Consider the following 16,408-nt stretch of genomic DNA (forward strand, 5'->3'; position numbering starts at 1 on the left):
CGGGAATTTTGGACCCATGTCTATATATGATGTGAGAAGACTGTATTCAACCACATGTTGTCTAATTATCTTCATGGCCGGCTCAAAGAATGTAGGTGAAAGTTGACGGTAATTCTTGAGAAAAACAGTTCAGCCTAATTACTACCCTAGGGAAAGTGTCTTGACACAGAACTAGTTATGCGGCTGGTACTTTGGGGTTAGGGATATGTTCTACAGTTACAAAAATTGCATAAATTGTTAAACCAATGAATGGGGAAACATGTGAGAATCACCAAATCTCCTTATAACATACATAGCACTCATAGATCTTACTCTACAAGGAACTATACAGAACCTGAGAAGAGACCCTCCAGCGAAGCCTACTTAAGAAGGATATTGAAGGTTTTAGATAAACTCTGGAAGAATACATAAAGAGATTTGTACTTTCACGGGAATTTTGACCAATTGTCTATTTATGAAGTGAGAAGACTGTATTTGTATTGTGTACATCGGAATAGTCGATCGTGGTAGGTCCTTAGAATAGCTAATAAAAATATTTTTTAAGAGTTTTACTAACGCAGCCATTTAAAAATATCCGAATTAAACTTTTGAATGTTTAAACATAACATATCCTTTAAATCACTCAAGGAACTTTTGAACTTCTAATATCTAGGTAATTTTACGTCTTAATAATGCTATTGTTATGATCTACCCTTCCATAAAAAGCTTATCGGTTTTATTTTCAGAAGTTTATTTGGCTTACAATAACTAAATAAACCAATACTTTGTTTTATGACTATTACATTAACTATATATAATAAGCTTTTTTGGGGATTTTTAAAAGCTTTTGTAGAATGCTTTCATTTGAAAGATCTTACTACAAAGCTTTTTTATCGTGTGAAATTATCATGTCATGTCTATCATGAGTAGTTATAGAGTGTGAATGTTAAAGTACGCTAAACATATTTATTTAGAAAGCTGTTTACGATTGCTTTTTGACTTAAGCTTTACTATTGCAAGCTTTCTTCGTTTTTTGTTAAAATTTAAAGCTTAAGTTAAAATTCTTGTATGATACGTTAGATGTTAAATATTTTTTAGATTAAATAGAGAGAGAGTTAGTTAATATTATGAAATGGCACTATATAACAAGCTCTATAGGTAGTTGGTTAGTTAATTAGATAGAGAGAGATGGAGAGTTAGTTAGATTAAAAGCAATGTCAAGAATTAAACTAAATTTACATACGAGTACTTTCCAAATTAAAACCCTCCACGGCCGATGTAGTGACAGCTGCTGACACCAGTTGCGGCGAAGGTGTGTTTCTACTTTTACTACTGGAATTTGAGCTACTTTTTCTATGACCCCTACGTGTGGACGATTTTAATCAACTTGCAAGTGTTGCAGTGCGAGTCAACAGCTCATCGTCGTCCAGTTGCGCCAAAGCGGCCGTAGAACCCACATCGATGGTAGTCACACGATTGCCGCCATCAGCAATGGAGGGTAATTTAATTATTTCAGTTTCCGACTGTACGGGCATTATGATGCAGACGAAATTTTGGCCAGTGTGAGAGTCACGAGGATGCAAAGTGACCGGATTGAATTTATCCGTTTGACCTTCGGTGAACGTCTGAAGGCGTTGGAATATTTCGGGATAATGTTTGCGCAGTATCACACCACGCCTTGAAAGTATATCGAGTATGTTGGATAGAACCAATTCGCGCTGAGCCGTGGAACTGCGCAGTTGAGGATTGAAGGTGAGTATAAGAACTTCTGTGGTGGGTTCGGGCACAGCCACCACTGTAACGGGTAGGGGTAAAGGTTGCTGCTGTTGTTCCAGCTCGGCTAAGACAGTTTTGCAAAGTTTCAATTTGGCACAACGTGAAACAAGCTGGCGTTCCCAGCGCACCGGGGCTTGACCCATGCCTGGAGCTTCCGATACCACACACACCGCCACATAGACCAACATTTTGGAATCGGGCCGATATTCAGTGCTCAGTTTCAACAATTCCGAATAGAGTTCCAGGCCCATTTCGGCTGGCATTAGATCGGGCCAACGTACATAGGAAGCCTCACCCATACACTGAAAACCATTCTTGATGAAACCCTCAGCCGATTCCGGAGAACGAAATAGAATCCTGACCACACCGCGCCCCTGCGACAAGAATCCTTTGCGTGCCAGCAAGCTCAAGTGGCGCAAAGAATCGCTGTCATCCTTGCAGGAGGCTAACACTTGGCGGCACAGATTTGAGACACGGGAGTGCAGACACGCTTTACGATGTTTCTCCCAATGGGCTCGGCGACATTCACGCGAACAATATAAATAGGTACAATTGTGGCATGACTTGTAATACTTTTTGGCGTCGGCGGGCGTGGCAGTGCGATCGCACTTGTTATTGCGGCACTTGATCTGCAGCTCACCAGAGGCGCTGGCTGTTCGATTATTCGACTCTGAGGAGTCACCGAGCGATACACGCCGGGGAGGCAGGAACGCGGTCGCTCCACCTGCATGGCCATTTGCCGTCGTATTGGTGTGGGTGACGGTGGTGATTGTATCACTGGCATACGTTTTGGCATTTGCAGCATAATGTTGGGACTTTTGCTCGAACTGATGTTGTTGCTCTTGCTGCTGTTGCTGCTGCTGTTGTTTCTGTTTAGTTGCCGCATCTCCTTCACTGCGTCGTCGCAAACGTTGTTGTTCCTCTTTGGAAATAGCAAGTAAATTCTCTTTTTGCACTAGTTGTTGGGTTTGTTGGAGTTGTAGCTGTTGTAAAGGTTGTTGTTTTTGGGGCATATGATATTGGATTTGCTGTTGTTGTTTGGCAGGCGTTTGTGACTCACTAACTAAAACGCCTCCTAATTATTGTTTGATTGAAAATAAAAAAAGAAATATTTTAATTTTTATAAAAAATGTGTAAGATTTTTAAATACTTTTAACAAATTTTCTACACAACATCAAGCATTCCCTTTTTACTAAAAATTGTTGTTTTCTTAATATGAAATTTATAAAATTGTTTTGTTGTTTATAGCATGCTTAAACTTAATTTAATGAAAAATAACGCGTTTAAAAAATATTTAGCTAAGTTTACAACCATTTGCTGTGTTTTAGCTAAGACAAGCATAAGGAACATAAATGTTTATATAATAATATTTGTTTATGAAATAACTAAATTTTGTTTGTTTGTTTATTTTTACATATATTTTTCTCAGTGTAATTTAGGTAATTTTTTTTTAAATTTTTAATTATAACTTAATGAATTTGTTAAACAAAAATGTGTATATAAATTTTATTAGATAAACTAGATTTAGCTATTACTAAAACTAAACTAATTATTTAATTATTATAATACATATTTAAAAAATATACATATTCTGTAGATCTATAGATTTTTTTATTATTATACCTTTAACTACAATTGATAGGTTTAAATGAAATATACAAATTTATGTTTGATATGTTAGAAAAACGAGACCAATATTATCAGCCCAAGTATGAATAAAAATTCCACGGTAGTTTTTTCCCTTGTCTTATTATACCCTTCACCATGAGTGGCAAGGGTATATATAAGTTTGTCATTCCGTTTGTAATTTCTACATTTTTCATTTGCGACCCCACAAAGTATATATATTCTGAATCGTTATAGATAGCGGAGTCGATATAGCCATGTCCGTCTGTCCGTCTGTGTGTTGAAATCAACTTTCTGAAGCCCCCAAATAACTTACATACACGAATGATACATCAATATCTCCGAAATTCCTCCGGCTCGGTTGCTATTTAAAATCGAGAATATCGGTCCACAAATGGCTGAGATATAAGGAAAAAACCAGGACAACCTCGATTTTTGACCTATTTTTGGCCCATATCTGGATTACTAAATCATTATTATAGACAATATGGATATCTAATGATAGATATTCCAAAGACCTGTGCAACGACGTATATAAGACCATAGTAAGTTGGACCTACAATGGGTCAAAATCGGAAAAAAAACCGAATTTTTTTTTTCACCAAAATTTTTTTCACTAAATATTAAAAAAAAAAAAATTTAAATTAAAAAAAAAAATTATAAAATTAAAAAAAAAAACAACTGGAAAAAAATTTAAATTTTGTTTACCTAAAAATATTTAAAATTTTTATTTGAAAGTATAATTTGGTGAAGGGTATATAAGATTCGGCACAGCCGAATATAGCTCTCTTACTTGTTTTTAACATTGAACTGAAATAAGAAAAATGGGAAAAGAGAAAAACTCCCGGGGAATTTTTATTCATAATTGGGCTGTATATTTATTTAAATGTATTTGTCTGTAGTTAAACTCTTATAAATCACCCACTTCAATCTGTCTGTAAGAAGTTCGTGCTTCTTCATAAGATTGATCATTGTTCGAAAATTTCCTAAATTGTTGCTTTTATAAAATTTTTTTTATTGAATTTGTATTGGGTTAAAAATGCGGGATTTAAAATAGCTGGTGTATCTTTTGAACGCGGTTTTTGTTTTTTATAACTTATATGTCATTTTGAAGGGTACATATCTGTCATTTATTCTCACTTAGTTATTGAACAGAATAGTGGAAACAACAAAGCGTCATTGCGGAAAGTTTTGCTTTACTTCTTCATGAATGTGTTCCATCGGTTTCAACGTGCGAGAGAAGGTTTTTTTTCGGTTTAGAAGTGCTAATTTTAACACGGAAGACAAGTATCGCCCATGCCAGCCAAAAAAAGTTTGAAGACCACGGATTGGAGACACTACTCCATGAAGAATGTTGTCAAACGCAACTCGAACTTGCAAAATCATTGGAAGATACTCAAACAGCAATTTCAAAACGTTTGCGAGCAGCAGTATTCATCCAAAATCAGGGAAATTGGGTACCAAACGAATTGAAGCCGAGAGACTTTGAAAGACGATTCTGAATGTCCTAAATGATGCTTGAATGCTATAAAAGGAAATCATTTTTGCACCGAATCATTACATGCGATGAAAAATGGATCCGTTACGATAACCCGAAGCGTAAGATATCGTGTGTGAAGCTCGGCCAACCAGCCGAATCGACACCAAATATCCAGGGCGTTAATGTAATTCTCTGTATTTGGTGGGAGCATAAGGGTCCTTATGAGCTGATGAAATCTGACCAGACCATTACAGGAACCCTGTACTGAACACCGAACTGATTCGGTTAAAGCGAGCATTGGCCGAAAAACGTCCAGAATATGCGGCCATACATGAAACCGTAATATGACAATGCTCGGACACATGTTGCAATACCTGTTAAAAAATATTTAGAATGAAGTGGTTGGAAAGTTTTGCCTTACCCGCTTATATAGTGTAGACCATGCCCCGTCCGACTACTATTTGTTTCGATAGATGCAGAACGCTCTCTCTGGGATACGTTATTGCCTTGATTCGTGCTTGACCTCAAAATAAGAGCAGTTCTTTTATATTGCCAGAAAGATAGGAAAAGTTCATAGCTAACAATGCCAATACTTCGAATAAAACTTTTTTTGAGCCATACACATACATAGGAACATTTTTACATTTAGGAAGAGATCTCAATAATATTTTATTCTTGTGTTCTTCATGTTCTTTATAAGACACAGATTTCTGCGCGAAAGAGCGCCAGGTTGGAACTATACTATTTTTAATAGCATCTAATTTGTGTCTAGTATTTCAATAGCATTGTAGGATTAGGCCTTATCAAAACGGAGTAACATCGATTCTAGTTGATTATTTAATTGTTAGTGTCAATAAATATGTATAATTTAAAATAATGTCAAATGTCCTTGTTGAATTAAAAATTTACAGAGGGTTTATTATGTAATTCGATTCGAAGCGAAACACTTTCGAAATCTATAAAGCATACAAATTCGCACGAATTTCTTTTCGAAAAGAGCTACATACATAATAACCCCCCAGGTTACATCATGTTAGGAATTATCAATTTCAGCAAGCTGCAGAAATTTTCGCTTTGCCTAAACATTATATAAATTAATTCGACTAACAGACATTTTATTAAATTTGTTCAAAACATCTGCGAATTTTAAATTAATTTATTGGAATTAATCATTAAATATAATAAATTTTTAAGATGTAATGTAAAATTGTGTTGTATAGAATTTTAAAAAAAATATATAAATTCACTGCCTGTTTCTCTAAATGCGAACGAACATTTTCTTTCGTATTTTATATTGAAAACAACAAAAAAAAAAATTAAAATTTATTTGTTGTTTTCAATTTAAAATACGAAAGAAAGCTTTCGTTCGCATTTAGAGAAACAGGCAGTCATTTAAATAATCTAGAAATCTAAAATCTATAAGATTACATACTAGATTTACGTACTATATTTATACGAATTTCATAAGTGACAATAAATTATACATATTAAACTATTCGAAATACTTATCTTTTTAATAATAAAATAAAATATATGCACTTTATTTAATTTTATACATATGATATAAGAAATGTGGGTGCCTTCTTAAATGCAGTAACAGGGCATCACTGCAGCTTAACTTTAGAAGTTTAGTTTTATAAATTTTATTATAATTTATGTCTGACCGAAATTGCCGTTTTCATAAAATACCGAAATCTCAGCAAATACCGTTACCACCAAGATATAGTTATCGAAATACGACAAAATATTGAAATAATCAAAATTGGCGTTACCGTTACATTTTTATTTTTTCGAATGGGTAGTCAACCTTGGTTAAAATTTGTAGAAATTTTTGTACAGGTTCTCTATACCGAAATAATTAAATTTCTGATTCCATCAAAAAATTCATTAAATCAAACATAATTTTGTTTGAATTAGGACATATCACAAAAATATACTGATATTTATAAAAGATTTCTGTGTGTGATTTTAGGAAGTGGACAATATGTGGGACCATTATGCTGTGTATACGAAACTAATTGGGGTTTTACTTTGTCATGAAGTATAAGGGATATATAAACGTTTAACTTATTTTTTTGGCTAACATAACTGCTATGCGAGCTATGTCCTGTTTAATTTCTTCTTCTATAAAATCTATTTATGCTGAATTCTGTGAGGATACCTATATAAAACATGACCGACAAAGTCCTGTTTCAGTAGAACATTTGGGATATTCTTGCCAAATTTCGTCACCAAATTGCAAAAATGTGCGCACTATTTAGACCGACTTTTTTGGTTTAGGAGTTGAGCACATTTCTAGAAATTTGTTTAATTCTAATTAATAACGTAGTCCAGCAATAAAAATGAATATATTTTTGTTTCAAATCGGTTGAAAATTTAGAAATTCGATTTTTTCCATAAAGTATATATGGGGGATTTCACGTCAAGTGAACCAACTTTTAAAATCGATGTCTTCCGATCGGGATGAAATTTACACCCAGGTTGGATAGTAATTCAGACACAATTTTTCAGCAAGATCGGTCCAGAACTCTCTGAGTTAAAGTGGATCAAAATTTGACATTTTGGCCAAACATGTGATTTTTCTCATCCATGTAACTTATTACCTTTTGTTCTTAGCAAAATGTGTTCCAAATAGTTTAGATAGCTATTTCTTCAATCTTTCGAAAAAAAATATTTAAAAAAAAAATAAAAAATTTTTAATATTTTTTTTCCGAAATCCAAAACTTTTTTAACTTTTTTTTCAAAATGGGACCTTTTTTCTTAAAATAAAGCTTAGATATTTTCCTTGAAGACCTATTTGGTCGCTTAGTGGGATGTTTTGTAACTCAAAACATGCAATTTTTGACTTTTTTGCAAAATCAAAAACTTTGTTGAATTTTTTTTCAAAATGGACACATTTTTAATTTTTTTTTTTTTGCTCAAAAGAAAACTTGGATATTTTTTTTAATTTTTTTTTTGCTCAAAAGAAAGCTTAGGTCTATTCCTTTAAGAGCTTTTTGAAATCGATGTCTTCCGATCGAAATGAAATTTGGTTAGAAATTCGGACACAAATTTTCAACAAGATCGGTCGAGAACTCTCTAAGTTAGAGGTGGTCAAAAGTTGACATTTTGGCCAGGTGTTTTTTCTCATCCATGTAACTTATTACCTATTTTTCTTAGCTAAATGTGTCCCAAATATTTTAGATAGCTATTTCTTTAATCTTTCAAAAAAAAAATTAAAAATAAAAAAATTTTAATATTTTTTTTCCGAAATCAAAAACTTTTTTTTTTCTTTTTCTTAAAATAAACCTTGAAGACCTATTTGGTCGAGTTCTATATCTATCAAAATAAATGTTTTGTAACTCAGAACATAAAATTTTTGACTTTTTTTGCTTTCCCTTGACCTTTTTTTTCTGGACCCTTATATTAATTTTAATTTTTTTTTGCTCAAAAGAAAGCTTAGGTCTTTTCCTTGAAGACATTTTTTGGCGCTTAGTGGGATGCGAGTTGGATATTTATCAAAATTCACTTTTTTGGCAAAATCTAATTTTTTTCCAAAATGGGCCCTTTTTTCGCTCAAAAGAAAGCTTAAGTCCATTCCTTTAAGAGGTTTTTGGTCGCTTAGTGGAATTCAAGTGGGATATATTTCAAAATAAATGTGACCGATCTTGTTGACCAAGGTCTAACCTTGGTGCAAATTTCATCCCAATCGGAAGACATCGATTTTAAAAGTTGGTTCACTTTTTTAGGATTTTAGGGCGATCTTCTGAAATAATCTTTTAAAAAAAGATTCTTTTTAAACGATTTTTTTAGTTTTAATAAAACTTGACTTGAAAAAACTCTATTAATGATTGTAGATGTTAAAGAAATCGAAAGTAAGGCATGATAAAGAATATCCAATTTCTCAGTTCTTTTTCTAAGCATATAAAATCCTCCATCATATCATTGGAGTCCTTTTTGGATTTTTTTTTTAGATTTTGAATACTTTAATAGTTTCGTTAGGATCTGGGATCCATTTTGCTAGAAGGTAATGTCCACGAGTTAAGAAATAAAATGTGTGTTTTAAAACTATATTTCTATACAAAGTGCAAAAAACAAGAAATTTCGGTTAATCGACACAAATTATAGTCAATAAATAGTCAATTTTAAATTATTCGAACAGTTAACCGGCAAAATTATCCGGTTAACCGATTAACGATTAATCGATTGAATGCCCTACTATCTAGTATACTAGATGCTATATATGGATTTTCATATAAAACGAATATAGCGACTCAATTTGTCAATGTCTTCTCACTTCTTGTATTAACCCTCCGTAAGTCGCAATCATTTTCAATCGACACTAGTCGCAATGTATCAAATTGATATCAATAAAAGAAAGGCGCGTTTGAAAATAATCTCTTCACTTTTTATTTCGAAAACATAAAAAAAATATCAAATTCAAAGTATTTAAAAGAATAATAAAAATAAAATTGCAGTAAAAATATATTTTTATCAAAAAATAGCTTAAAACTTAGGTTAGGGTGTTTAAAAAAATTTACAATAACAAAATTTTGGCTGTATCAACCAAATCAGTTGCGACTAACGGAGGGTTCATATTATTTTATATCTAAACTATTTATCATAAATTTGACTAAAGTATATAACAAAAAAAAATAATTAAGCTAAACTGTATAAAAAAAATATAAAACTGTGTAAAAATAAAGTTGATAAAAGCTGGTAACGCTTAAAAGTAATATAATACATGTATATATAAGTATAAATTAGTATTTATATATTTAAATAACTAAAAAAAACATTACTTTAACAAGGAAACTTTAAATAATTTTTATTTGAAAAGTATTTAGTATAAAAATATAAAATTTTCTTTTTTTTTCATAATATTTCTGTTCCCACTTTTTAAGACAAAAAAATATTTAAAAACATTTAATTCTTTTTTTTTTGTTAAACAATTGCTTGGAGTTGCTTTTTTTTGATTGTTTTAAAATTAATAATTATTTTTTTTTAACGCTTTGTGGAACAAAAACTTACAGGTGCATACCTGTGCTGGACCTAGCATAAGCATCACTGGCGTTGGCTCCAGTTTGATGTGTTGGCAATCCTAAAAGGGAGGCTAAAACATCTTCTAGCGATGCGTTACTCAGGGAACGTTCTGGAGCATTAAGCATTTGATTGCCAGGCATTAGGTTTTATTTGATTTATTTTTTTTGGTTTTGTTTGGAGAGGATTAAATTTTTTATAAAAACACAAAAATTATGGGGAATTTTTTTGAGGATGGTTGCAAAAAGATTATAAAATTTTGGGGGGAAAAAAGAAAAAAAAATTGTAAAAAAATTTTTATCATTAATTGTTGGTTGTTTGGTTTTTATAAAATAGCTTAGAAAAATTATTACAATTAAAATATTGATTGATTGATTGATTGCATTTACCAAAAAAAAGGTCACATTAAAGCGCACAAAATTATGTTAAAATTACACTGAGAATATAATTTTTGTTTAAGTTTTTTTTTTGTTTGATTGTTTGTTTAATTAAATTGAAGAAAAAATAGTAATTGTTTAAAAAAGGAAAATAACATTTTATATAAAGTGCTGGGTAAATGAAAAATTATAAGAAAAGTCGCCATAGTTGATTTGAAAGTTCTAGAGTTCGATTCGAAAATAAAAATTTTTTAAATAATTTGAAACTGTTTCCTAGCCAATCGAATTACTGAATATCACTCCAGGCATATCACAAAAGGCGTATCTTCATAGAATATTTACGCTCTGTCTCTCTCTCAACCATGTTCCGGCTAACTGGATTATCACAACGGGATCAGTTTTGAATGGACCCAAGTGAGCTGCTTGAAGAGTGGCTACCCATGGAACCTAACTGGAGTAGGGTCAATGTCGTTTTTATTACGAAAATTGGCAAATGAAGTCATGAGAATGTGAAGGACTTCTTCCATCTTCCCAACATAAACTATTAAATATAAGGCATCGACTAGAGGGTATAACACGGCGCTCAAGCAGTCATCGCGTCTACCTTAATGATCACTCTACAGAGACAGCTCTGCATGAAGTTAGAGTTATAGAGAGTTCCCTCGAATTTAAACAATACACAATGATAGCCTTCCTGGACATTGAGGGTGCTTTCAATAATGTAACTACTCTTGCAATTCAACAAGCCCTTATTAACCTAGATATTGAAAAGTATATCAGCGATTGGTTAGTATCCATAATGAAATCAAGAATAGTTACAGCAAATCTTGTTAATAGCGTTAAGTCCAAGCAAGTTGGCACACCTCAGGGCGGTGTGATCTCTCCACTATTATCGTTTTCAACTCATTGCACTAGACAAAAAAAAGCGATAAAAGTTGTCGCATATGCGGACGATGTGGTGATACTTGTATCAGGATTGTTTCCGGATGTGATTAGCGATATTATGTCCACTGCTTTAGGGTTTCTCGGCAATTGGGCCACGGAAAGTGGTCTTGGGGTAAATCCAAGCAAAACTGAACTCGTACTTTTCACGACAAAGACCAAGATTCCAAGCTTCAGACTTCCGCGGTTGAAAAACTGCGAAATCCCGCTTTCAAATAATGCAAAATATCTAGGTATTATCCTGGACTCTAAATTATCATGGAAACTGGAAACTCAATACAGGGTTAAGAGGGCAACGGTGGGCTATTACACCTGTCATAAGATGTTTGGTAAAAAAAATGGGGACTTAGTTTCAACATACGGCAATAATACGTGCTGGATCTAGGGTTCCTACGTTCCTGAATTTCCTCTCGGGAAATTAGGAACCCTAGCTGGATTTCTTGCATGGTGGACTACAACTAGAAGAAACTATGTTGTAGACCAACTATATAAAGTCCAGAAATTAGCCTGTATTGGCATAATTGTCTAACTAAGAACTAGTCCTTCAGAGGCACAGAACGCTATACTGCACCTTGTTCCAACATCTGGATGTTGGAGATCGAAAACATATGGCCACGCGGGGGTTCTAGCCCTACAAACTTCGATCGTATACCAATCTTTGGACTATATTACTCCCTATACAGATTTTGAAAAGGTCTTAATTCCCTGCAGGAGTGTGTGGTTTGGGGGTATTCTTGTGTAAGAATATGACACCAGGATATATATACACACGGTTATAAAATAAGCTGTGGTGTTGGCTCTGGTGTTTTCCGTGACGAACTTAGGATAGGCATCTCATACCGTCTTCCGTATAAATGAACCACATCGTCCCTCAAACTCATGACATCGAACACACTCAGCATTATTTATACACCAGAGTCATGGAAAATTAGACATTACGGATGCTCATCACCCAGCGAAGATTCGGCGGACATTAGCACGATGTTATGTTCCATACATTGATAGGCCTTTCAAAAGATTAAACAAGTAAGAAAGTATGGTCGGTCAAGCCCGACCATATAATACCCTACACCAAGTAAATGAGTAAAAATATTTTTCTTTTAAAATATCAATAATTTATATTCGTGAGTGATTTTCGGAAGTGGGCCTTATATGGGAGCTATGACCAATTATGGACCGATCACCATGAAATTAGATCGTGTGATTTATGTCTATTTGAAAGTTATTTATGTTGAATTTTGTGTATATACCAACATTTTTAAGTGATTTAAGCACGTTAAAGTGATTTTCGGAAGCGGGTCTATATGGGAGCTATGACTAATTATGGACCGATCGTAACAAAATTTGGTGACATGAATTTTGTGTAAATAAAACTTATTTGGAGCGAAATTGTGTAGATACATATATAAATTAAACATTTATGACCCATAAAGTCCAATTTCGAGAGGACATTTGTATGGGGGCTAGGTGAAATAATGGACCGATTTCAGCCAGTTTCAATAGGCTGCGTCCTTGGGCCGAAAAAATTATGTTACACATAATCGAAATATCTTCAAAATTGCTACCTGTACTCTGCGCACAAGGTTTACATGGACAGCCAGCCAACCAGCCAGACGGACGACGGACTCAGAAAGTGATTCTAAGTCGATCGGTATACTTTAAGGTGGGTGTTAGACCAATATTTTTGGGCGTTACAAACATCTGCACAAACGCATTATACCCTCCCCACTATGGTGGTGTAGGGTATAAAAATGTCGATGTCTCACACAGACTATGTTTTATTTAAATTTAAGAATTTGAATTGCTTAATGGAAGACACTTTATATTCATGATCGTTCTTGATATTAATATTGAAATCAAAGTTCCGAAGCCCCCAATAACTTACATGCATGACTGATTAAGCAATATATCCAATATAAACAAAAAACCACGACAATCTCGATTTTTATACCCTTCACCTTCGTGAGAAGGGTATATATAAGTTTGTCATTCCGTTTGTAATTTCTACATTTTTCATTTCCGACCCTATAAAGTATATATATTCTGGATCCTTATAGATAGCGGAGTCGATTAAGCCATGTCCTGTCTGTCTGTTGAAATCAATTTTCTGAAGACCCCAGATATCTTCGGGATCCAAATCTTCAATAATTCTGTCAGACATGCTTTCGAGAATTTTGCTATTTAAAATCAGCAAAATCGGTCCACAAATGGCTGAGATATGAGGAAAAAACCAAGACAACCTCGATTTTTGACCTATATCTGGATTACTAAGACATTAATATAGACAATATGGATATCTAATGATAGATATTTCAAAGACATTTGCAACGACGTATATAAGATAAGTTGGACCTACAATGGGTCAAAATCGGAAAAAAAAATTTTAACCTGAATTTTTTTTTTGAAAAAAAAAATTTTAATATTTAAAAAAAAAAATTTTAAATAACAATCGAAAAAAAATTTTTTTTCCAAAAAATTAAAAAATTAAATTTTGTTTACCTAAAAATATTTAAAATTTTGAAGTATAATTTGGTGAAGGGTATATAAGATTCGGCACAGCCGAATATAGCACTCTTACTTGTTTTTATCTATTTTTGTATCTATATATTTATTAGTGTCAAAGCTTATTACTGTCAGAGCTACAATGGGTAAAAATCGGGACAAATATTTTTTAGTACTGAAATTTTTTTTTCCAAAAAAAAATTCTCAATGTTTATCTTAAAGTATACTTTGGTGATGGGTATATAAGTATCCGCACAGCCGAATATAGCTCTCTTACTTGTTCTTTAATGTATTTACTCATTTCGACCCTGAGGGTTTTAAAGACACAATTTATCAATTTCGAAGTGTATTTTCAAATATCAGAAAAAAGTTGGAAACCTTTTAACTCCTCATAAAAGTAGAATTCCAAGATCATTTAAATTTAACTGCTGAAACTTTCCTAAGCTTTTCTTTCCACTAATCTAATCTTCAACAGCGACTTTAAAACTCAAAATTTGATGAAAGAAATAAATAAAAAAATTCAAAAAAATAAAAAAAATTCCAAATTTGTTTTTAACATAAAAATATTTTTCGTTTTTATTTAGCAAAAAAAAACAACTTATAAAATAAAATTCGTATTCATAATAATGTAATATTCATTGTTAATTTACTTTAATTAATAGAAATTATTAAATTAAAAAAAAGATTGTGATTATATAATGATGGTATATAATTATTAAAATATATAGTAAATAATATAATAAATGTGTATAATATATATTTGTGGTAAAATTGTAAAATAAATACAATAATTAAATAAAAAAATTCAAAATTGTTTCTTAAAACAATTTTTGTTTCATAAGCAGGCAAAAATTTCCAAAAAAAAAAATTAAAACATTAAAAACTACAACATGAAGTGCAATGTAATTAATAAAATTTTTTTTTACACTCAAAATTTCAAAACATTATTAAACTTAAATAAGCAGTATTTATGTATTTTGGGGGATTATAAAGTATAACTAATTAAAACTATAATTTTAATTTTAAAAAAATAAAATGAAATTTATGTTAAAACCTTATGAAGTGATGATGTTTTGAGTCTACAGCTGAAATGTATGACATGATAAACTAAAAGCACTTTGTTTTTAAAAGTAATGTATGTAATCGTTTTTCGTTTAATTTTGTTTCTAAATTTAGGTGAATTGTTCTAATTTAAAAACAAGCCTAAATAGAAAATTCTACCGAATTTTTTGTCTTTAAAAGATGGCCCGATTGACAAAAAATTTCCTATGAAAAGGGCAATATGCAAGAAATTGTGAAAGCAAACTTTAAGAAAGCTGATTTTAATAGAAATTATTTTAAAAGTTTCAATTAAAAGCTTTCTTAAAGTTTGTAAATATTGGCTAAAACTTTAGGTTATAAAAAATGTATTAAAAAAAATCAGTTTAACTCCAGAACTTTAGGATTTAAACTTAACGTTAACGGTCAATTTTAAAGCTCTAGGTTTTAAAATAAATAGAAAGATTTTAAATTTATTAATACTTTAAACAAAATTTGTACAGAAAGTAAAATTTAGGACTTAAAGCTGTTTTGTGTGTTAATAAAAAAGCTTTATACATTAAGGCTAAAATTTATAAAAAGTAAAATTTTTAAAATTTAGCCAAACTTTTGGTAAAATTTAAACATTTTGTAATAAAGCTTTTCGAAATTAGAGCTTAAAGTTTTTTATGTGCAATACGATTGAAGACAAACTTTCTATAATAAACGAAATTTTAAAATAAAGCTTTTTTAAAAAATTATATTGAGAGCTTTATAGCCTATAGCATTCTAAGCGAAAGCAAACGGATTCGTGAACGTAAATATGTAGTTAAAGAAACCAAAATCAGTTTTCTTTCACTTATAATGCGAACGAAATCTTTCATTCGATATAGTGAAACAGGCTATTAAGCTTTTTTATATGCAATTTAAAAAGCTTTAGCTAAATTGTAAACAAATTAAGCTTTTCTATTAAATTTTGTATGTAGCCTTACAGCTTTTAAATAATAAAATTATAAAGCTTTTATATAACAATTTTTCAATAGAGCTTAAAGCTTTTTTATATGCAATCTTAAATATTTTTTCGTTTACTTGAAATTTTAGTAAAATTTAAAAAAAATGTTTTTACATTGAGCTTTAAGCTTTTTTGTAGATAATTTTAGAAAGCTTTTCCTAACATAATTTTTTTAAAGCTTTTTAAGGAAACCTCTTAAAAACTTAAAATTTGTGAATAAGCTTTAACAAATTTGGTTTTCACTTAGAGCTTTAAGCTTTTTTTTATAAAATTTTAGCCAAACCTTTTAGGTCACTGCTACACGTTCAATATATATTGACCTTGATCCAGAATCGCGATATTTATTGAACGTGTAGCATGCAGTATTGATGGATCGCGATCCAAATCGCAGAATAACCTAATTTTACGTGATCCATTACAATGGATCGCGATCCAAATATCACAATATATATTGAACGTGTAGCAGTGCCCTTAGAAATAGTTAACATTAAAAAATTAAGCTTTAGCATAATAATTATTTATTTAAAGCGTAAAGCTTTATTATGTAAAATTAAAAAAGCCGTTTAGTTTTCATTAAATAAACAAATTTTTAAATCAAATACTTAAATTTTGAAATTAAGCTTTTATTAAGCTTAAAGCTTTTTTTAAGATAATTTTAGATAGTTTTCAAATTTCAAT

The 16,408-nt window shown here is 31.4% G+C and overlaps 1 protein-coding gene across 1 annotated transcript in view; it reads right to left on the reverse strand.

Annotated features, from left to right (window-relative positions):
* Positions 1 to 804: 804 nt before the first annotated feature.
* The window catches only part of LOC135950843 (serine-rich adhesin for platelets), a 241,234-nt gene continuing 225,630 nt past the window's right edge, over positions 805 to 16,408 (reverse strand). The window contains exons 9-10 of the mRNA XM_065500368.1: positions 9,882 to 10,026; positions 805 to 2,830 (exon numbers count right to left, since the gene is read on the reverse strand). Coding sequence (XP_065356440.1) covers positions 1,362 to 2,830; positions 9,882 to 10,026 — 1,614 coding nt within the window. The 3' untranslated portion in view covers positions 805 to 1,361. The remainder of the gene's footprint in view (positions 2,831 to 9,881; positions 10,027 to 16,408) is intronic.

Source organism: Calliphora vicina, chromosome 2 (assembly GCF_958450345.1).
Source record: "Calliphora vicina chromosome 2, idCalVici1.1, whole genome shotgun sequence".
Taxonomy (NCBI): Eukaryota; Metazoa; Arthropoda; class Insecta; order Diptera; family Calliphoridae; genus Calliphora; species Calliphora vicina.